Source organism: Oncorhynchus nerka, linkage group LG28 (assembly GCF_034236695.1).
Source record: "Oncorhynchus nerka isolate Pitt River linkage group LG28, Oner_Uvic_2.0, whole genome shotgun sequence".
Taxonomy (NCBI): domain Eukaryota; kingdom Metazoa; phylum Chordata; class Actinopteri; order Salmoniformes; family Salmonidae; genus Oncorhynchus; species Oncorhynchus nerka.
Genome location: NC_088423.1, coordinates 73,717,973 through 73,739,815, shown reverse-complemented (window position 1 = coordinate 73,739,815; position 21,843 = coordinate 73,717,973). Strand labels below are relative to the sequence as shown.

The 21,843-nt window shown below is 42.2% G+C and overlaps 2 protein-coding genes, 1 long non-coding RNA gene and 1 other non-coding gene across 6 annotated transcripts; 1 reads left to right on the top strand and 3 right to left on the bottom strand.

The window, feature by feature from the left end:
- Positions 1 to 921: 921 nt before the first annotated feature.
- On the bottom strand, positions 922 to 4,201 carry LOC115112347 (uncharacterized). The gene is made up of 2 exons (XR_003860919.2): positions 3,774 to 4,201; positions 922 to 2,477 (listed from the first exon to the last, which is right to left on the bottom strand). It is a non-coding gene; the product is annotated as an uncharacterized LOC115112347 (long non-coding RNA).
- LOC115112597 (small nucleolar RNA SNORA76) lies at positions 2,632 to 2,754 on the bottom strand. The gene has a single exon (XR_003860970.1). It is a non-coding gene; the product is annotated as a small nucleolar RNA SNORA76 (small nucleolar RNA).
- A 67-nt stretch (positions 4,202 to 4,268) lies between the features above and the next one.
- On the top strand, positions 4,269 to 8,763 carry LOC115112317 (lysosomal protective protein-like). Its single transcript, XM_029639313.2, has 11 exons — positions 4,269 to 4,539; positions 5,219 to 5,330; positions 5,467 to 5,604; positions 5,813 to 5,971; positions 6,177 to 6,268; positions 6,428 to 6,512; positions 6,655 to 6,804; positions 6,968 to 7,122; positions 7,628 to 7,790; positions 7,898 to 7,987; positions 8,133 to 8,763. Exons 1-11 carry the CDS (start codon positions 4,364 to 4,366, stop codon positions 8,214 to 8,216), a joined length of 1,404 nt encoding a protein of 467 aa, XP_029495173.1. The 5' UTR covers positions 4,269 to 4,363; the 3' UTR covers positions 8,217 to 8,763.
- Positions 8,764 to 10,512: 1,749 nt separating this feature from the next.
- On the bottom strand, positions 10,513 to 20,292 carry LOC115112319 (sodium-coupled neutral amino acid transporter 7-like). 3 transcript variants are annotated; one of them, XM_029639317.2, is made up of 13 exons: positions 20,195 to 20,292; positions 17,418 to 17,512; positions 16,483 to 16,979; positions 16,300 to 16,353; positions 16,056 to 16,200; positions 14,668 to 14,812; positions 14,445 to 14,543; positions 12,677 to 12,734; positions 12,436 to 12,550; positions 12,161 to 12,308; positions 11,876 to 12,075; positions 11,739 to 11,790; positions 10,513 to 11,668 (listed from the first exon to the last, which is right to left on the bottom strand). In XM_029639317.2, exons 3-13 carry the CDS (start codon positions 16,735 to 16,737, stop codon positions 11,551 to 11,553), a joined length of 1,389 nt encoding a protein of 462 aa, XP_029495177.1. In that variant the 5' UTR covers positions 16,738 to 16,979; positions 17,418 to 17,512; positions 20,195 to 20,292; the 3' UTR covers positions 10,513 to 11,550. The 3 variants fall into 3 exon arrangements, with proteins under 3 accessions (XP_029495177.1, XP_029495176.1, XP_029495175.1); XM_029639316.2 differs by lacking the exon at positions 17,418 to 17,512; XM_029639315.2 differs by lacking the exon at positions 20,195 to 20,292 and having other exon boundaries at positions 16,483 to 20,168.
- Positions 20,293 to 21,843: the final 1,551 nt, after the last annotated feature.

Below are 21,843 nucleotides of genomic sequence, written 5' to 3'. Positions count from 1 at the left end.
AGTTCAAGCAGTAGGACAAAATGCTCTCAAATAATGATTTGTAAAAGAGAACCACAATGGTTAGGTCAACATTACAAAAGTGCAATTTCCGTAGGAAATACAGTCCCTGTTGGCCTTTCTTTAAAATAGTGTCAGTACACTGATCCCAGGACAGCTTGTTGTCAATGACTAGCCCAAGATATTTGTACTCCACTATTTCAATGGGCTCACCTTTTATCAGTGATTGTGTGTGCATGGTAGTGTTCCTTCGAAAGTCAATCACCATATCCTTTGTTTTGTATGTTTTTTTTAGATGGGATGACTCACACCAGCCAGTAAAATCATTCAGAGCTGGTCCGTGTTCGGTCTCATCCCCTTCGAGGAGACTGACCAAAACAGTGTCGTCAGCATATTTGATCAGGTGGCACCCTGGAAACTGGCTCCAGCAGCTGTCTGTATACAATATGTATGTAACTGGTGAAAGAACGCTGGCCTGTGGGGTTCCAACTGAAGAAGTGCACTTCTCAGAGAGTGTGTTGCCAACTCATACCTGCTGAGACCTATCAGTGAGGAAGTTGGTGATCCATTTGATAAGCATAGAATCATGTCCGAAGTCTCCTCTAAGTCTGTCCTTGAGGATAAAAGTATTGATTGTGTTAAATGCAAAGGAGAAATCTTCAAAAATTATATGCACATTTTTGCTGCCCTTCAAATGCATGTCCATCTTTTCCTCTCTCCGACCAGTATGCAAACTGGAGGGGGTCAATGAAGTGTTGGTAGATGAGTAACAAATACAGCAAACATTGAATATCCCTTTGAGCATGGTGTAGTTATTAATGACACTTTGGATGGTGTATCAATACACCCAGTCACTACAAATGTTCCTAACTCAGTTGCTGGAGGGGAAGGAAACTGCTCAGGGATTTCACCAAGAGGCCAATGGGGATTTTAAAACAGTTACAGAGTTTAATGGCTGTGATAGGAGAAAAATGTGGATGGATCAACAACATTGTAGTTACTCCACAATACTAACATAAATTAAAGAATACAAATGTTCCAAAACAAGCATTCTACTTTTTGGGGTTACTGTATTGTTTCTAGATGTTACTGCACCGTTGGAGCTAGAAACATAAGTATTTCGCTGCACCTGCTATAACATCTGCAAATATATGTACATGACCTATAAACTTTGATTTGATTTGGCCTTTCCAGGCCACTGTTTTTCTGCACCTGGATTGCTTGCTCTGTGGGGTTTTTAGGCTGGATTTCTGTAAAGAAGTTTGTGACAACTGTTGATGTAATAAGGCTGGCATGAGGATGGAGTTGTCCCAGATTTCAGCCTCTTCTTTGGCAGGAAAGTCTCAAAAGCATTTCGCACTAGGAACAGCGAGTGAGGGTGAGCTACCCATAGTCTCCACAAGGGCGCACTAGTTCTGCCAGAGCTAGGGAGATCTTATTCTGTAATTCATTCACCTTCAGCAGTTACTAGGTCATGAAAAATAAAACTACAGCAGTAGTTTAACAATGCTTTACCCACAATTTAATTCCTTATCATCTGTATTACCTTCTGTAAAGAGCAGATATGGGAATGATCATTCAAGAAGTAGATGATTCAGTATGCTTTACCATGTATTATGTCTTTATGTCCTTCAATGTGATGTCTTAGAATGATCTCCAACATTGATTTCAGGGGACAGTCTTGGGCCTTCCAGGTGAAGAATTTGTCGCGGGTCAGATCTATTGTTGATGCTTTGTAATTCCATTTTTAAAATCCTTCGATTGGTGTTTCTATCACAGATAAATCATACTATATTATTTCAAAGCGTTTGTAAAGAAAATAACAATGGTTAAAAACTTGACTTCGATTTTTTTTAAATGTTCCTCAGATCCCTTTGCATCCATAACTCTTGCTTGAGGACAGGAGTCCCCACACCCAACAAAACATATATATAAAGCTCAATATCAGCTTACTCAAAAGTCTTGCAGACTGACATTCAGCGTAGAGATAGGCTGCACACGCAAAAAATCCAAGTTTGTTCTTACTTAGTATCTACATTTATTACATTCGATATATTTCTGGCCTCTGTTTAACAAGTAGAGAAACATTAGATGCAGACACAGGTGGAATTTAAACATTTAAGAGAATGGGTTGAAAGACAATTTAACAAGAAACTCATAAACATCTCCACTCATAAAACTTTATATGTGTCCTTATCAGAGAAGAGTGACTTGTCCTCTGACATAAGCAGCAGTAATCATGTCTGGATCTTTTCTGGATTTCAGTCCCAGCCAGCAAGAAAGGCTAAGCACATGGGGTAATGAAAGCTGGAGGATGCCCTGTCTAAGCAGCTGGCTAGGAGGCCTCAGATGGCTTGTCCTCTTCTGACTGTGATGATTGTACTATTATTGAAGGGTGTGTAGAAAAGGACTGTGAAATCCTAGTGGCAAAGACACACCCCTTTACACATTTGCATCAATGAGACACTGATCGAAGTCACCTGAGGGAAAAGAGAGAGATGCAGGGCACTATTCAATCACATATGTACATGATCTGTGTTACTGTTCTGTCAGATACTGATACATACACACATACTCAAACATGGACACAGTAACACACAGAGGGAAGATAGTGGGATGGGGGTTAGTAAGGTTCACTGTGTCTCAGTTCTCCGCAGGCTACAGAACAAGCACAGCCAAGGAGAGAGAGAGAAATTCTGTAGCACTACAGCGTAACCCCAGAGGTCACACACAGACCCAGGGGCTTAATAATAGTGCACACGCCCACTTTAATAAGACCATTAAACACACACTGAGGTATAACATTCAATAGTCAATGGACCATATTGAAACTTTTCCCATTTAGGCTAGGGCTTAGGCTATGTATTGTTAGTGCTTGACTTGTCCTGAAATAGGTGCTGGTAATCACTTTGGGTGCCAGTACTTTTATATTTAGGTGCAAGAGCTCCACAATACTTTTGAGGAAATATTCTATAAGATATTCTAAAATATTCTATTTTGGGGCGGCAGGTAGCCAAGTGGTTAGAGCATTGGGCCAGTAACCGAAAGGTTGCTGGATTGAATCTCTGAGCTGACAAGGTAAAAATCTGTAATTCTGCCCCTGAACAAGTCAGTTAACCCATTGTTCCCCGGTAAGCCGTCATTGTAAATCAGAATTTGTTCTTAACTGACTAGGTTAAATAAAATAAGAGGTGCAGGAGCTCAAGCAGTAGCAACATTGAGGTGCAAGTACTCAGCTCCAGCTCCTGCCCAAGTCAAGCACTGTGTATTCAAATCATATCACATTTTATGTGTCACATGCACAGAATACAACAGGTGAAATGTTTACTTACAAGCCCTTAACCAACCATGTAGTTTTAAGAGAATACCCCCCCAAAATGTAAGAGATAAGAATAACAAATGATTAAAGAACAGGAGTAAATAACAATAGCAGGGCTATATACAGGGAGTACTGATACAGAGTCAATGTGTGAGGGCACAGGTGTCGAGGTAATGTGTACATGTAGGTAGAGTTATTAAAGTGACTATGCATAGACAACTATGTATTGTCTAACTGTTGATGTAAAATGTATAATAGTCAATGTATAACATGCAATAGTCAATGGATCATATTTCAACTTAAATGTAGGCCTTGGGCCTAGGCTATGTATTGTCTAACTCTTGATTGCCTAACATGCATACATAGGCATAATGTACATGCATAGCGTCACCTTAAACATGCATTTTCAGGGATCTTTTGCCAGAGACCCTTATAAAAACGCATGACTGATACTCACTTGTCTTTTGTTTTTACTCTTTTTACTGGCCTTTTGAAAACTCAGGTCGACTAATAAGCTACCATTTTCTCTGACACTCACCCAACTAATACACATTGCCACCTAATTATACCACCCTCACATTCTTCACTGTCATGTTATATCAAACGTTGATATGTTAAATGTTACGCCATGATGGAACAATGTTGGCAATTGTAGCCAATTCTTGGTAGGCCTAGTTGTCATATTTTCAGCTTTATACTTTTCTCGATGATTCAGAGCTCGCCATAGTTGTTCTGCTACCTGCTGGCATTTCGACTGATTAACATATTGAGTAACTAATACATCGAATTGTCCGTCCTTGATATAACCGAGACGCAGGCAGTAATTATTAATGGAAAAAAATGTAGCCTATCAAATGAAACGCAATCCGGTGATGAACGTCAAAACAAAAGATCAACCACGTGACTAGAGAGCTCAGTTAGTAGTCATATGACCTGTAGTGCTTCTATATACAGGGCATAGACACGGCAATTGTTCCGCACACAGGACTTCGAGTTCAGCATTTGAGGTCAACATTGTTGGCGCATTAGGCTAGTTTCGTCCTCGACATGACCAGTATGTATTTTGTTAGTTTGGTGGTGTGTTTCCTTACTGGTTCGTGTCTTACATGGGCTAACTACGCCCCCGACGAGGTAACCGAACTACCGGGAATGTCGTTTAAACCAAACTACCGGCAGTGGTCGGGCTATTTGAAAGCCAGCCCTGGAAAGTTTCTCCATTACTGGTGAGTATCAGTAATGCCATATGTCGCTACCTTGACTAACTAACAACTTCGTGTTTGTTTTGGTTGGGGATCTTTTCAGAAACTCCAGCTCGTGCACAACATTAGTTTACTAATGTACAATATCTATATATCGGTTTATTCCAAATGGGTCAAATAATAAATGAATGGCATAAATAACCGTATCATCTTTTTAAGTCATCAAATAAACTTACAAGATTGACTTACTCAATAGTAAATTAATACAGAAGTTAGTACAGAGACCACTGAAGCTTGTTTAACAACTCTTCAAATATAATGTCACAAAGGCAGAAGAGAACGCTTCTGAAGCTGGACTAGATAATGATTTGTACTTCCTCTTTTGCTACTTCCTCCAGCATTGGTCATGCATTGTGTTGTAGCTTGTTCCTTTCATTGAGACGTTTAAGAGCTAGAACATCCTTTGCCATATGCTATGAGAAGTTAATGATTGACAAAATAACACATGACACTTTTATTCTAGTGTTCTATAGACCACACACATACTGTACACACACACACACACACACACACACAGGTACGCGGACATAAACATAATCCACAGACACCGTTGTACCTGGGGTCTAGAACTAAGTGCGGAGTGCACCAAGTGTGTCTTTGGGTACTCTCTATCTCCTGTTAACCTGGCCCTCTGCTTCCCTAGGTTTGTGACCTCACAGAGGGACCCACTGAAGGACCCTGTTGTGCTGTGGCTGAATGGAGGGCCTGGCTGCAGCTCGCTGGATGGCTTTCTGTCAGAGAACGGTCCCTTCCATGTTAGTTCTCCCACACGTTACCTTTTCAGCATGAGCTTAGCAGGACCTGTGATTTCAGTTTGTCTCCCAGCGTAACCTTATTGTATGCAGTGATTCTGAGTCCCACAGAATAACAACATAATTTTGTCTCCCTCAGGTGAATGATGATGGGGCCACTCTGTATGAGAATAATTTCAGCTGGAACAGGATCGCCAACGTTCTGTACCTAGAGTCCCCTGCAGGTGTGGGATACTCCTACTCTGATGACCAGAAGTACAAAACTGACGACGACCAGGTGAGATCAGGGTCTCATTCTGGAGAGTGGAACGCATTTAACACAATTATTTACCTCTTTGTCATAGGCATGTCTGTTATACACACTGTATTTATATCTGAACATTCCAGTGTTGTGCTCCACTGACAGTGGCTCAGAAATCATGCAGTTCACTCTTCCTTACTGAATACTAAAGTAATAGTAACTCATTTATCCCCCTTACTATTAGGTGGCTGATGACAACTACCTAGCTCTGCAGAGTTTCTTTGCCAAGTTTCCAAACTTCACACAGAATGAGTTCTTCATCATCGGTGAGAGTTATGGTGGGATATATGCCCCGACACTCAGCCAGCGTGTGGCCACAGGGACCGCAAAGATTAACTTCAAGGTGAGTTGATTCACACACCGACTTAATTGTTTTGAGTGGATTACACTCTTATGCTCTCTGAAAATCTAAAGACTGAGCATAAGTTCAAAGCAATGCAATGGAATTCAATCCTATTCAACCACCTGTCAATGATTATGTAGGAGAGGATGGTATGACTCGAATATGTATGACAGTTATAAAATAACTCCTTTAATGTGTTTTTCAGGGCTTTGCAGTGGGTAATGGCCTCAGTAGCTATGCCCTGAATGACCAGTCTCTGATCTACTTTGGTTACTACCACGGCCTCTTCGGAGAACAGTAAGAACTCACAACACATTCACTCATGTGGGCTCTGTCTGTTTAGTTATGTTTACATGACTAGGGATAATTCCTTTTGAAAAACCGACAATATGAATCCAAGCTTGTCTGATTCTTCTGTTACAAGACATTGTGTTTAAGTAAACTATCTTCTTGCAGACTGTGGACAGATCTGAACACAAACTGCTGTGATAAGGGAACATGTAACTTCTTCAACAACAGCAAGGAGGCCTGCAAGACACTGGTACACGTTTAAGCACTTTTACAATCGGATAAGAAGTATTATATATCAAATACAAAAATTGCGCTATTACATGCACAGGTTTAACATAGAAATGGATAATTGTACCTTTGCTTCTCCCTCTCATTCATTCTTGCCCTCTCAGTTGAGCCAGGCCTTTAGTATTGTGTATGATTCTGGGCTGAATGAGTATGCACTTTACATGGACTGTGAGGGTGGCGTTGGGGCCAGAGCCTATAAGAGGAGCATGAGCCACCTCTTCAGGAACTACAGGAAGCACTGGGACACCTTCCAGGTAAGTGCCCCCCCTATGGAGGAATACAGTGTTCAAGTTCATTCTGGCATTAGATTTTGTTAGTCTTGTTTTCCGAAGGGTTGTTCTGGTTATTCTCAAATTGTTTGAAGTGGTTATGATGGAAGATATTGGTGTGATATGTAAGTAATGTGTCTCGCTGTAGCTGCTGAAGGTGCCGTCCGTCACTGGCCAAACTCCTTCTGTGGGTGAGGTCCCTCCCTGCATTAACAGCACAGCGCAGATGAACTGGCTCAACCAGGCTGATGTGAGGAAAGCCCTACACATCCCTGATACACTTCCACCCTGGGACATCTGCAGGTATTACACTCGTGAAGTCTAAATGCAGCGACAGGACATCTAAAACTTGACAACAGTAAACTACCTAAAGGACCTCTTTACAGGGCCTCCCGGGTGGCGCAGTGGTCTAGGGCAGGCTCTGTCACAGCCGGCCGCGACCGGAAGGTCAATGGGGTGACACACAATTGGCCGAGCGTTGTTAGGGAGGGTTTGGCCGGTAGGGATATCCTTGTCTCATCGCGCACTAGCGACTCCTGTGGCGGGCCGGGCGCAGTGCATGCCAAGGTCGCCAGGTGCCCGGTGTTTCCTCCGACATTGGTGCGGCTGGCTTCCGGGTTGGATGCGCGCTGTTAAGAAGCAGTGCGGGGTTGTGTTTCGGAGGACGCATGGCTTTCGACCTTCGTCTCTCCCGAGCCCGTACGGGAGTTGTAGCGATGATACAAGATAGTAACTACTAACAATTGGATACCATGAAAAGGGGGTACAATTCAACCAAAAAAAGGACATCTTTACCATAACTCTGTAGTGACGTGGTGGGAGGACAGTACACCAACATCTACCCGACAGTGAAGGATGTGTATCTGAAGCTGCTGTCTCTGGGTATCCGGGCGCTGGTCTATAACGGAGACACTGACATGGCCTGCAACTTCCTGGGAGACAAGTGGTTTGTGGAGCAGCTCAACCAGAAGGTAAAGCTCTTGAAGACTGGTATTTGTGGCATAGAGATTTCGATGCTGGGTATTTGGATGCTGGGTATTTGGCATGTTTGTAACTCACTGTTTTCTTTAATTTCCAGACAACCACCAAGTACCAGAGCTGGATATCTGATGACCAGATTGCTGGCTTCTACGAGCAGTATGGAAACCTCACCCTCCTGACTGTGAAGGTAAGCACTACTTACTTAGATAGCACATTAGCATTGATTCACTGTCTTCAGACTCATTAACACACCACAGACATACCAATATTTAGAGATTAGTGGATGCAACAGGGGTGAGGCTGCTGCGTTCTAATCCCATCTTCTGTTTCAGGGCGCTGGTCACATGGTGCCGCAGTGGGCTCCAGGCCCCGCCTTAGACATGTTCCAGTCCTTCCTGTCAAACAAACCCTACTGAGCATGCTCCTGGGGCTGCCTCCAGTGTCTGTAATGGAACTTGTTAGTGGGTCAGGATGATGGCCCATTTTTCTCAGTGTGTGTTGGATGGAAAGGGGGAAACAAATGTTTTGTTTTTGTGATCAAATGAAATGTTTCTGTTGCACTCTAAGTTCATTAGATCAAAGCGCAACTCTGGAGTTTGGGTGACAGGAGTGTAATCGGACTAAGCCATTTCTTAATTTCAGTAAATGTCTAATTTTAGTTGACGCAAACTGCATAGTAATTGCCTTACAGAAATGTTTAGGTGCATCACATGTCAAATCTTCCTTTGGTGATGCTGTGCAATCACTCTGGTTGGCTTTCTAACTGATTAGCAGCTTATTAATCACATCAGAGCTATCATTTGTCTTTTGAGTTTCCCGATGCAGTTTCTGTATCTGGGTTTTCAATTGTCACCACTTGGGGGAGCTGAAATGCCATGGAACTCAAATTGCCAAAAGGCCAATCAGCACTTTTAAAGAATCCAACATTCTTTGTCTTTCTAATAAATGCTTTTTATGAAACCATTTATCTTATTAATTTATCATTTTAAGAGCTTTTTTGCTGAACATGATTACAGAATGTGTAAAAACATCCACGTAATCATAAGTGACTTCCAGACACTTGAAGATAATGGTGGTGAATTCCAGGGATGGTGATTGAGCAACAAATCTCCTCAGCCATTATACTAAAGATTCAGTACACAACAGGCCAATCGGTGTAGCAGAGATTAACTGGAAATGACTAGTGATTCCTGTGTTAACTGAAATTAAGCTATATATATTTGTAGTTGCTTCAAGATTTACAGGTAGGCCTTCTTGCAGAAGTCAGGATACATCAATGTCTCTAGTGCTTCCTACATCTGCATTGCTTGTTTGGTGTTTTAAGCTGGGTTTCTGTATAGCACTTTGACATCTGCTGATAAGGTTTTTATAAATAAATTTGACTAGTCCATGTGTTTTCCAAATGTGGTACTTACTGCAGGGGTCTGCAATTGTTTGGAGGAAAAATATTGGTATTAAACACAATGCCATGTTTGAGAACTAACAATTAAAAGCCAGACAGAAAATAAAAACAGGTATTTGGAACATACTCAGATTTTTTTTTTTGAGCAGAGGCGCAAAGTATCAGTCATGGCAAAATTATCTCACTAGAATTGCTGGAAATTAGCTTCAAAACTGCTACATTTTCTTCCAGCTCAATGGAAAAATGTATAGAATTACAGAATTCTTTTACATTTTCTCTACACCACCAGTGGCGACCTGTCATTTAAGCCCCACATTTTGCAATAAAATGTATAGAGTTAATAAAGCCACATACAAACATGGTCTCTTTGTTTTCTTGAAGGCAGCACCAAAATGCAGGTGTTTCAGCCTAGCTCAGTGCTTCCTGTGGTGGCGGGGTAAACCAGCAGAAAACATGGAGCTTTGCGCTGTGATTGGCTACTACATCACCGCCAAGTCTAAGGGTAGACCTCAAATTCTGGCCCCGCCATAATTACACAAGTGCCCATCCAAGAAGGCTCAAGGTCATTGGTCACAGATAAAATGAAGTCAAATCACATGTTTAGAGTAAATCTTAGTCATGAATCAAGTCGACAATCTACTGGCTAATCCTTGTCATATAAAGAGAAATAGATAAAACGTATCGGTGCTCATCGGCCACTGGACATTTCACAAGTTGTAAATCGCATATTCAACAATGAGTGTGTTGGTATGGAATCAGTGACAGTGTGGTTCCACTTCTGGGATTAAGGGGCTCTTTTCCAAGTTTAAAATTATAAACATTCAACATTGGCCATGCTGTCAATGACACATGATTTATTCCACGCTCAAAACAACTCGGAACAGCGAAAACTTGACTTCCATGAGTTCAAGACAACTGGGAAGTCCGGAATAAATTAGCTCCGACTGGGTAAGTATGTTTTGAATTGTCATCCAACTCGGAATTGTAAATCCATCCTCTTTCTAGAGCTACAACCTGAAGATCAATGACGTCATTATGATTTGACATTGTTTTTTTCCCCAGAGTTCCCAGTTGTTTTGAAACCATAAATTCAGAAAATGGCAGACTTGGATGACAAAATTTGCCCACGAAGGACCGCCACGCCACCTTCCTGTTCAAGTGAGCACAGCACAAGGTGAGTCCATGTATTGTATGCTGCAGCATAAATGATGTAATATGCCAGGGAGATATGTATACTGTAGCTATTCACCTGATAAGACAAGATGTTTTTACTAACATGAGGGTTTAGGACAAAACTATGACAATCTGAATTCAATGACAAAACCATCATGTTTATTAAAATGTAGATTGATAACAGGAGAATTCATGATACTATAAGACTGCTTATTGTTCAACCAGATTACTAAATTGGTTCAGTTCAGAAAAAAACGATTTCCCTTGGCTCCAATTATAGAATACAAATAAAAACAAAAAGTAATTGAATTTCAAGCATTTCCAATCTCATTCAAGTCATTGTAAAATAGTAATTGCTGCCCTGAGGAACAATCCCTTCGAACATGATAGATTTTTGTTCTTTACCTCTTTCTGTAGCCTAGAGCTAATCTCTCTCTGTTGGTAAAGCACATTTAAAATATCTGTCTGTTTAAAGCTAGGCCCAATACAATCTTTTAACCACAGGAATCAGCCTGAGACCCCAGACTTCTGAAATCTCAAAGGCATTCAAAATCGATTAAAATTATAATACACTTGCCACATTACACAGGTTTCAGAACTACAGTTGAAGGATACGTCTTTAAACCACTTAAACATTGGAATTGTAAAATTACTATAAAAATGGATGGAAATGTTTGGCCACATTCTTAAAACAGTATGTTCATTACTCATCAGTAACAACACCCATCAGAGTGAGGTACCCTCTCTCACTGCCCAGTTTCTTGAGGGATGGGATGCCACCTGTAGTGCAGTGGTTGGTGTATGCTGGATTTAGTACTGCAGCCCACAACGGGGTGAAAACACTGAGGACTGTTCCCACAATAAAATGTAATAAAAACAACATAACATTTGCATAATCTTAAAAAAAAAAAGTTAGGTCATTGTCAGTGGTTGCGCTCGGGACTCTCGTCCAATCCTAGAGCATCGCTTCATGTGTGACACGAGTGCTTGCTATGGAGCGGTTTCATCGTCAGGGAGACAACGAGACGTGCGGCATGCAGGAGATGTCACAGGAGGGAGTGTGTTTGCATGTGTGTGTTGGATCCTCCACATCCTGATATAAGTCAATAAAGTTCAGAATAGCAGCATAGACCTACATCCTCCTCCTCCAACAAAGAGTCTTCCTGGTCAGAATTCTATTGGCTGTCCGGATAGTGGATGAAGTCTTGATAGATTGCATTGACGGTGGTCTGGCCAAAGACGAAAGTGCCGATGGTTACCATGATGACACCGTAGACCACCATCCCATGCCAGCTATGGAGAGAGAAGATCAGTGTTTAGTAACAGTTGCAAGAGGAGATTACGTACAGGTAGTGAGTCTTACCTAGCAGATCGGACCTCTGTTTCTGAGAGCTTTGCCTGAATCAGACACAGACCTGCAGGGAAGAGCAGACATTATATACAGGCATTATGCTTATTGCTGTTATAAACACACACAGAATCAGGACAAACTGGTCATACCTGGGAAGACAAATATGAAGCAGGCTGCCAGGCCTCCAATGAGGGAGATGACTCGGCCAATGTCGGGGATGAAGAGTGCGAGGACGAGTGTGATTGTGAACCACACAAGCGTCTGCAACACCCTGCGTCTCCGCTCACGCCTCACACACAATTCCACCTGCTCGCCACGGAAACGGAGCCATAGCCCCTCCAGCACCGCCCTGAAGAAACAAGTTACACAACAATGTAGTACTGAAATGACATGGTTGGCACACAGTGCTTTGTAGTGTAAGGTTAGTGTCTCACCGGCCACAGAAGTGTAAAATGGGATAGGAGGTGATAACACAGATGACGATGAAGGCCCTTGCGATCGCCACGGCGATGTCATTAGGAGGATATGACATCAGTACATCCTGACTGACGTTAGACCCAAACGACAGAAAGCCACAGACACCTGACACAAGGAGTATGCACTATTAACACATCAAAGAATCACACAAGAAATGGGAAATGTCATTAAAAAAAACCCTGATGCTTCTAAACTGACTATAGAGCCACACAATGTACAAACAAACACATACCTGTGCCAGTGTAGACAAAGAGGCAGATGATCATGCCGACGGTGACCACACCTCCCCAGGGCTTGAGTTCACTCCTTCTCATGCTGTTAAACACTGGCACACTGCTCACATGACACTTTCGAGAAGGTGAGAGAGATTGTGAGAGGAAGTAACTTCAAGCATTTTCAATCAAGTAATAGAAATAGCCATATGCACACCCCTGCACATTCATACACACACACTCACAAACACAGACAGATACCTGGAAGCCAAAGCATATGGTGGGCATGGCGTTCAATACTGCACTCCAGGAGGACGGGCTGTAACAGACACACTGGCTGATTAACACAAACAAAGCATGATGGGAACAGTAGTTTGATGTAGACTGAGCTTTAATGAAAGTCAGTGGGCTGAAATGCCATTTCTGGACTCTATGTCCTGTCTGGCACCATGGGTGTAGGAAACGGGTCTGAATGAGTGAGAATTGTATATGTACAGTACCAGTCAAAAGTTTGGACACACCTACTCATTAAAGGGTTATTCTTTATTTTTTTTTACAATTTTCTACATTGTAGAATAATAGTGAAGACATCAACACCATGAAATAACCCCAAAAAAATTGTTAAACAAATCTAAATATATTTTATATTTGAGATTCTTCAAATAACCATCCTTTGCCTTGATGACAGCTTTGCACACTCTTGGCATTCTCTCAACCAGCTACACCTGGAATGCTTTTTCAACATGTCTTGAAGGAGTTCCAAAATATGCTGAGTACTTGTTGGCTGCTTTTCCTTCACTCTGCGGTTCAACTCATCCAAAACCATCTCAATTGGGTTGAGGTCGGGTGATTGTGGAGGCCAGGGCATCTGATGCAGCACTCCATCACTAATTGGTCAAATAACAATTACACAGCCTGGAGGTATATTTTGGATCACTGTCCTGTTGAAATACAAATGATAGTCCCACTAAGCGCAAAGCAGATGGGATGGTGTATCGCTGCAGAATACTGTGGTAGCCATGCTGGTTAAGTGTGCCTTGAATTGTAAATAAATCACAGACAGTGTCAGCAGAAAGGCACCCCCACACCATCACACCTCCTCCACACTTCGGGAACCACACATGTGGATATAATCTGTTCACCTACTCGCGTCTCACAAAGACACGCCGGTTGGAACCAAAAATCTCAAATTTGGGCTCATCAGACCAGATGTCTAATGTCCATTGTTCATGTTTCTTGGCCCAAGCAAGGCTCTTCTTCTTATTGATGTCCTTTAGTAGTGGTTTCTTTGCAGCAATTTGATCATGAAGGCCCGATTCACGCAGTCTCCTCTAAACAGTTGATGTTGAGAGGTGTCGGTTACTTGAATTCTGTGAAGCATTTATTTGGGCTGCAATATGAGGTGCAGTTAACTAATGAACTTATCCTCTGCAGCAGAGTTGGGTCTTCCTTTCCTGTGGCGGTCCTCATAAGACTCAGTTTCATCATAGCGCTTGGTTTTTGCGACTGCACTTCTTGAAAAAAGTTCTTGAAATCTTCCAGTTTGACTGACCTTCACGCCTTAAAGTAATGATGGACCGTCGTTTCTCTTTGCTTATTTGATCTGTTCTTGCCATAATATGGACTTGGTCTTTTACCAAATAGGGCTATCTTCTGTATACCAACCCTACCTTGTCACATCACAACTGATTGGCTCAAACGCATTAAGAAGGAAATAAATTCCACAAATGAACTTTTAAGAAGGCACACCTGTTAATTGAAATGCATTCCAGGTGACTACCTCATTAAGCTGGTTGAGAGAATGCCAAGAGTGTACAAAGCTGTCATCAAGGCAAAGGGCTACTTTGAAGAAGAAACATATTTTGATTAGTAACACTTTTTTGTTACTACATGATTCCATATGTGTTATTTCATAGTTTTGATGTCTTCACTATTATTCTACAATGTAGAAAATAGTTCAAATAAAGAAAAACCCTGGAATGAGTAGGTGTCCAAACTTTTGATTGGTACTGTAGTTCAGTTAGCGTACCTGGTTGCAATGTAGCCGGGGGTCATCTCTTTATCAGGCCAGATGTATTTCAGTATAACCACAATGGTGACATACCAGGTGCCAACAACACTCAGCGCACTACAAACAGGAGAACAGCACTATCAGACTGACCTGTGTTCATGTAGACTACTGATACAAAGCAGGCTTCAAATTCTAATTCAATCATCAGTTGTAGACTAAAGGGTGGTGTGGGAAGGCATACCTGGCGTATTTCTGGAAGCCAATCTCTTTGGGGATGGAAAGAGGCAGAATGACCAGGACAGCAGTCACACAAATGGTGAACTTACGGTCAATGTACCAGTGACCACCGACCACACCGTCTGGCAAATGAGCTATTGCAGCTATCACTACAGAAAGACAGAGATAGTAAGCTATCACTACAGAAAGACAGAGATAGTAAGCTATCACTACAGAAAGACAGAGATGGTAAGCTATCACTACAGAAAGACAGAGATGGTAAGCTATCACTACAGAAAGACAGAGATGGTAAGCTATCACTACAGAAAGACAGAGATGGTAAGCTATCACTACAGAAAGACAGAGATGGTAAGCTATCACTACAGAAAGACAGAGATGCTAAGCTATCACTACAGAAAGACAGAGATAGTGAGTAGAGGAAGTGAGAGAAATAGAGGAAAGGCAGCAGAGCAAACAAAACATTCCATTGACTACAGTCTTATTTACAGTGGAATTGTTTTAGTGCTGGCTATCTGATAGCAGGGTCATCGTCCATCTGAGACTAACCTACGGTGGCTTTCCAACCTTTCTTTGAAGATATAAAGGAAACGGAAACCTGGTGAAAAAGGCCAATGCTACAATCTGCAACTTTGAGTGATACTCCGGTACCCTGCAAACCATGATCTGTATTGTATTTTACACAAGTCAAACGTAATGGAGTCTATGGCATGTTGTTAATGGTTGCCGTTCATTCAAGGACTTATACGTGACCGCCTCATTAACCTGATAGCTAGTGAGGTGAGACAGACAGTACCACCATCAGTGCTTATTCACAAATATTCCCATCAGAGGAGGCTGGTTTGATGTTGATGTGTTTTCTTGTATACGGAATATGCCAGATATTGTTGTTGTGGGGAAGGAGCTCATTCTGGAAGTGGGTTACTCTTTTGACTCCTACATAGAGCAGACCTTTGCTGACAAGTTGCTGAAATACCAGCCCCTTGTGTGTCAGCTGTCATAGGCAGCTTAGCGGTTTGGAGAAGTTGGTGGGCAATTCTACGGTAACAGAGTGATGTGAAAAATCTAAGTCTTCTCTTTCAAATGTCAAACAAAAAACAATGATTGCAAAGTTAAACAACCCAGAAAACTCTACGCACAAGGCCTACTTTTAACAATTTCCAAAAACACATTTATCTGAAGAACTGTGCAGATGCAAAGTTTAGTAACCCGCGTGCCGTCATTCTGTTACCAAACTTTGCATCTGCACTGCTTTTCAAGTAAATGCATCCATAAGCGTCCAGATATCCGTGTCTTTTTGAATTCTTCGACTGTAATGTGATTTGTGGATTCAAATAAAGTACTTAAAAATGTGTGTGTACACATGTTCATTATCTATGTGTGAGACACACTCACAGCGGTCCAGCTGGTCTCCAATGACGATAAAGAAGGCGATGCAGGTGCCAAAGGTGTAGACGGCGATGGCCACCTCACAGATTACCCCAGTGACCTTCCCACACGAGGCCCGCACCACCTCCTGGTAGGTGCTCTCATTACTGACCTAGACAAACAGCACAGGGTCACGAGGATGAGTACTGCTGGAAAAGACAGTCTTAAATTGTATATTGTGTGTTTATAAGGGGGGTATTAACTTACTAACCTGGGAGCAGTATGCCAGGATCACCAGACCGCTGATGATGAAAATCAGCATGGACTACAACACGCAAAAAAAGGAAGTGTTACCGAATACATCCCTGTATATATATGCAGTATTTCTCACTTCTGCTCCTGGAGTGCCAGAGTGTGCAGGCTTCGGTCTCAAAAGTGTGTATGTAGCGCTCACCATCTGTAGCACCACCCCTGCAATCACGCCTCCGGCCATGTTGAAGGCGGCAGGGAAGTTGAGTAGTCCTGCCCCCAGCGCAGCGTTCACCACAATGAAGACAGCGGCTGTGGCAGACACCCCTCCACTCCTCTCCCTGTCTGACAAAGGGGGGCGAACGGACTCCACACTGGGGCTCTGCAGTAGCCACGCCCTCTCACCAGCATCTTCACTCCCAGCCTCGGCCCAGTCCCTCGCCTCACTGTTAATCGCCATGGGACACCACCCAGCTGGCACAGCCCCAAAAACACTACCTAAAACACCCCCAAATTCACTCTACTCTGTTCAACACAGACTTCAACACTAAAGAGCTGAGTTGAGGGTATTCAGAGTTTGGGTTGAGGGGTCAGTCTGAAAGTTTGTGGTGGCTCTTGTGACATTCAGGACACAGATGACTGCTTGTCAGTTTATCCTCAAAGTGGATGTATTGTCACCCAGCAGTGAACCCTTAGTTCAATCTGCAACAAGACAAACACACATTACAGCTTTGGCCTTCTCAGCTCTCTCCAAGTGCTTACTACAACCTGCTTTCCCAGTAGCCTACACGTTCTTGTCAGTGCGTTCTCCCCCCAGTCCCCTGCCTTGTGCTGTCGGCTGACCTTGCTTTACGCACCAACACCAGAATGTGACCAAAAATAACAAATAAAAAGACTGGTCAAAAAATGACTAATCACCAGGAATTCGTCTAAAAATGAGTATAATTTAATAAATCTGTTCCCAAGTATTCCCACAAATAAAAATTTAAAAAAGAGACATGATCGTGTCTCAATGTAATCAAGGTATGAAATTGTTATTTTCAAATACAGTCTCTTTTTGGGCCTAGTTGTGGTCAACTTTCCCGACCAATCGCTCGGACAAAAACAAAAAAAGCTCCTAGGCTGAATCTAGTTGCCTACCTGCTTTACTGCATCCCTCGGAAACACATTCCAAAGAGACATGGAATCATTAGTTTTAGATATCTCTTGGGATCAGACCTTTTCACTTCATATCCCTGAGAAGGATCAGAGTAAAGTAGACTTCAGTGATCAGGGTCACTGTTCTCATGATGACACAGTGTGTCACAGTAGATAACTGTTGTAAACCTCACTCTGTCAGGCGTGTGACCTGCACACTAAAAAGGCTCATTATTAGTGCTTGTCAGAGGCTATGCATTTTGTAGGCATTCATGTAGGTAAGCTATGTCATGGACATGTTGACTGTAAGTCATAAATAAGAATAGGTTATATTGAAATACAAGGTGGATAACAACTTCATCTCACTTCATTTAGTCAAAGGGAAATAGACTACATATCTTACCTCAATTATTTTGTCATTTTGTTTGTGTTCACAAAATATCTTGTCTACATACTAAAAGATGACAAGTGTCTGCAACTAGTCATCCTCAACCACCTTTAGATTTTTCTTGAAGTTGAGGTGACTTGGGAGTAATTAATTATAATGAATATTTTCAAACCTCTGAAGGGGAAATATATCCCCTGCAGGACTTTCTTCAAGACCTATTTTAAAAAGTGATAGTTTACCTACATTTATTATAATTTTTTACCAAATTCTTTAAAAAGGTGCAATATGCAGAAATCGCTCCACCATTTCCTGGTTGCAAAAATTCTAAATAATTTGCCTAACTTCAGTTTATGTGACAAAACAAGCCCTCAGTGTAGAGAATCACTACAATCTAAACACCTACTCATTCAAGGGTTCTCTTTATTTTACTATTTTCTACATTGTAGAATAATACTGAAGATGTAAAAACTATGAAATAACACACATGGAATCATGTAGTAACAAAAAAAAAAACTAAATATATTTTATATTTGAGATTCTTCAAATAGCCAACCTTTGCCTTGACAGCTTTGCACACTCTTGGCATTCTTACAAGCAGCTTCACCTAGAATGCTTTTCTAACAGTCTTGAAGGAGTTCCCTCATATGCTGAGCACTTGCTGGCTGCTCTTCCTTCACTCTGCAGTCCAACTCATCCAAAACCATCTCAATTGGGTTGAGGCCGGGGGATTGTGGAGACCAGGTCATCTGATGCAGCACTCCATCACTCTCCTTCTTGGTAAAATAGCCCTTACACAGCCTGGAGGTGTGTTGGGGTCTTTGTCCTGTTGAAATACACATGCAGAGATCATCCGTTCACCCACACTGCGTCTCATAAAGAAACAGCGGTTGGAACCAAACGTCTCCAATTTGGTCTCCTGACCAAAGGACAAATTTCCACCGATCTAATGTCCATTGCTCGTGTTTCTTGGCCCAAACAAGTCTCTTCTTTGTATTGGTGTCCTTTAGTAGTGGTTTCTTTGCAGCAATTCGACCATGAAAGCCTGATTCACACAGTCTTCTCTGAACAATTGATGTTGAGATGTGTCTGTTACTTGAACTCTGTGAAGCATTTATTTGGGCTGCAATTTCTAAGGCTGGTAACTGTAATGAACTTATCCTCTGCAGCAGAGGTAACTCTAGGTCTTCCATTCCTGTGGTGGTCCTCATGAGAGCCAGTTTCATCATAGAGCTTGAAGGTTTTTGCGACTGCACTTGAAGAAACGTTCAAAGTTCTTTAAATTTTCCGTATTGACTGACCTTCATGTCTTAAAGTAATGATGTACTCTCGTTTCTCTTTGCTTATTTGTGCTGTTTGTATAGGGAAAATAGCCCTATTTGGTAGCCCTATTTTCCTACCTTGTCACAACACAACTGATTGGCTCAAACACATTAAGGAAAGAAATTCCACAAATTAACTTAAAAAGGCACACCTGTTAATTGAAATACATTCCAAGTGACTACCCCATGAAGCGGTTGAGAGAATGCCAAGAGCTTGCAAAGCTGTCATCAAGGCAAAGGGTGGCTATTTGAAAAAAACTCTCATCTAAAATATATTTTGATTTGTTTAACACTTTTTTTTGTTACTAAATGATTCTGTCTTCAGTATTACTCTACAATGTAGAAAATATATTTTTTTAAAATAATAATGTAAAAACCCTCTGAATGAGTAGGTGTTCTAAAACTTTTGACCGGTAGGGTATATATTTAAGTTCTTGGAAGCTTCTGTACAAAACTGAAAGCTAAAGAAAAAAAACTATACTTAAGCATAGAAATAGCGCACATAGAACATATCCCATTCTTAGACGTCCTTTCAATGAGAATGACCGATCTATGATTCACATTTCTATGTGAATTTGGACAGCCACCCAAAAAGTTACATGTTGCAGCTTTAATAATTATAATCTCTCAATGTTAATCTCAAAATTAACCAGATTGATGCATTTAGCTATTGAAACTAAAATGTTTTCTTCCAGAGAGGATGCCCACGGACCCCCCTACTAGTGTTCGTTCCCCTTGTGTAATCAAATCATAGAAACGCCACTGGAGCTACCTAAACAATGACTAGAAACATTAATAAAATACAGAAATTTGGTAGTTTTACTAATAGTCAACTTTGCATATAAAGCAGCTGAATCTTAGATTCAGATCTAGCAACAGGCCTAGAAAATCACAACAATGAACCTGATTGGTGATGTTATTATAGCAAACTGGACACCGCATCATCGTCAGTTGTTGCTAGCTGGCTGATAGTTTCCGAAAGCTGCTACCGACCTCCCCATCTTCATATTCTTTAACCTATTCAGTTGAAAATATGAAAATGCATATAATATACTCAAATATTCGATAAATACCTCTCTATTACATCGCCGATGCTTGTTTTTCTCCAACAACCGCAAGCGCTGTGAAATTCCTGCTGAACAAGCAACGATGGCATGTGACTTGATTGGGATGTGATCATGTGACGATGTAAAATTACGTCTTTAAAACGAAGTGCGTGGTGGGAATTGTAGTTTACTGCCACGAGAACAACACAAATCATTCCAGAGAGGGTTTTAAGCAGGGTAGATACTGCAGCAGAGGAGGCTGCTAAGGGGAGAACGGCTCATAATAATGTCCGGAATAGAGCGAATAGAATGGCAACAAACATATGGAAACCATGTTTTTGATACCATTCCACCTATTCCTTTCCAGCCATTATCACGAGCCCATCCTCCCCAATTAATTTGCCACCAACCTCCTGTGTACTGCAGATACATCTTTATAAAAGAGAGTATATCGGAGCCAACGTGAGTAAAACATTTAAACGTGTTAACCCTCGCAAGGCTGCAGGCCCAGACGGCATCCCCAGCCGCGTCCTCAGAGCATGCACAGACCAGCTGGCTGGTGTGTTTACGGACCTATTCAATCAATCCTTATCCCAGTCTGCTGTTCCCACATGCTTCAAGAGGGCCACCATTGTTCCTGTTCCCAAGAAAGCGAAGGTAACTGAGCTAAACGACTACCGCCCCGTAACACTCACTTCCGTCATCATGAAGTGCTTTGAGAGACTAGTCAAGGACCATATCACCTCCACCCTACCTGACACGCTAGACCCACTCCAATTTGCTTACCGCCCCAATAGGTCCACAGACGACACAATCGCAACCACACTGCCCTAACCCATCTGAACAAGAGGAATGCCTATGTGAGAATGCTGTTCGTCGACTACAGCTCAGCATTTAACACCATAGTACCCTCCAAACTCGTCATCAAGCTCCAGACCCTGGGTCTCAACCCCACCCTGTGCAACTGGATACTGGACTTCCTGACGGGCTGCCCCCAGGTGGTGAGGGTAGGTAACATCTCCTGGCTGATCCTCAACACTGGGGCCCCACAAGGGTGCGTTCTGAGCCCTCTCCTGTACTCCGTTCACCCACGACTGCGTGGCCATGCAAGCCTCCAACTCAATCATCAAGTTTGCGGACGACACTACAGTGGTAGGCTTGATTACCAACAATGACGAGACAGCCTACAGGGAGGAGCCCTCTCCACCCACAACCGTAAGGCTCTCCAGTTGGAAGTGAGGTCTGCACAACGCATCACTGGGGGCAAACTACCTGCCCTCCAGGACACTTACACCACCCGATGTCACAGGAAGGCCATGAAGATCATCAAGGACAACAACCACCCGAGCCACTGCCTGTTCACCCCGCTATCATCCAGAAGGCGAGGTCAGTACAGGTGCATCAAAGCAGGGACCCAGAGACTGAAAAGCAGCTTCTATCTCAAGGCCATCAGACTGTTGAACAGCCATCACTAACATTGAGTGGCTGCTGCCAACATACTGACTCAACTCCAGCCACTTTAATAATGGAAATTGATGTAAAAAATGTATCACTAGCCACTTTAAACAATGCCACTTAATATGTTTACTTACCCTACATTACTCATCTCATATGTATATACTGTACTCGATGCCATCTACTGCATCTTGCCTACGCCGTTCTGTACCGTCACTCAT

Bases quoted from the DNA above. Each gene is read 5' to 3' on its own strand.
- LOC115112319 (XM_029639317.2), bottom strand. From the start codon at position 16,737: ATGGCGATTAACAGTGAGGCGAGGGACTGGGCCGAGGCTGGGAGTGAA. The intron at 14,544-14,667 runs GTATGCCTTCCC...TCCTGTTTGTAG, and splicing joins GGCTTCCAGAAATACGCCAG to TGCGCTGAGTGTTGTTGGCA. The intron at 11,669-11,738 runs GTAAGACTCACT...CTCTCTCCATAG, and splicing joins ACAGAGGTCCGATCTGCTAG to CTGGCATGGGATGGTGGTCT.
- LOC115112317 (XM_029639313.2), top strand. From the start codon at position 4,364: ATGACCAGTATGTATTTTGTTAGTTTGGTGGTGTGTTTCCTTACTGGT. The intron at 5,331-5,466 runs GTTAGTTCTCCC...TGTCTCCCTCAG, and splicing joins CAGAGAACGGTCCCTTCCAT to GTGAATGATGATGGGGCCAC. The intron at 6,269-6,427 runs GTAAGAACTCAC...ATCTTCTTGCAG, and splicing joins CACGGCCTCTTCGGAGAACA to ACTGTGGACAGATCTGAACA.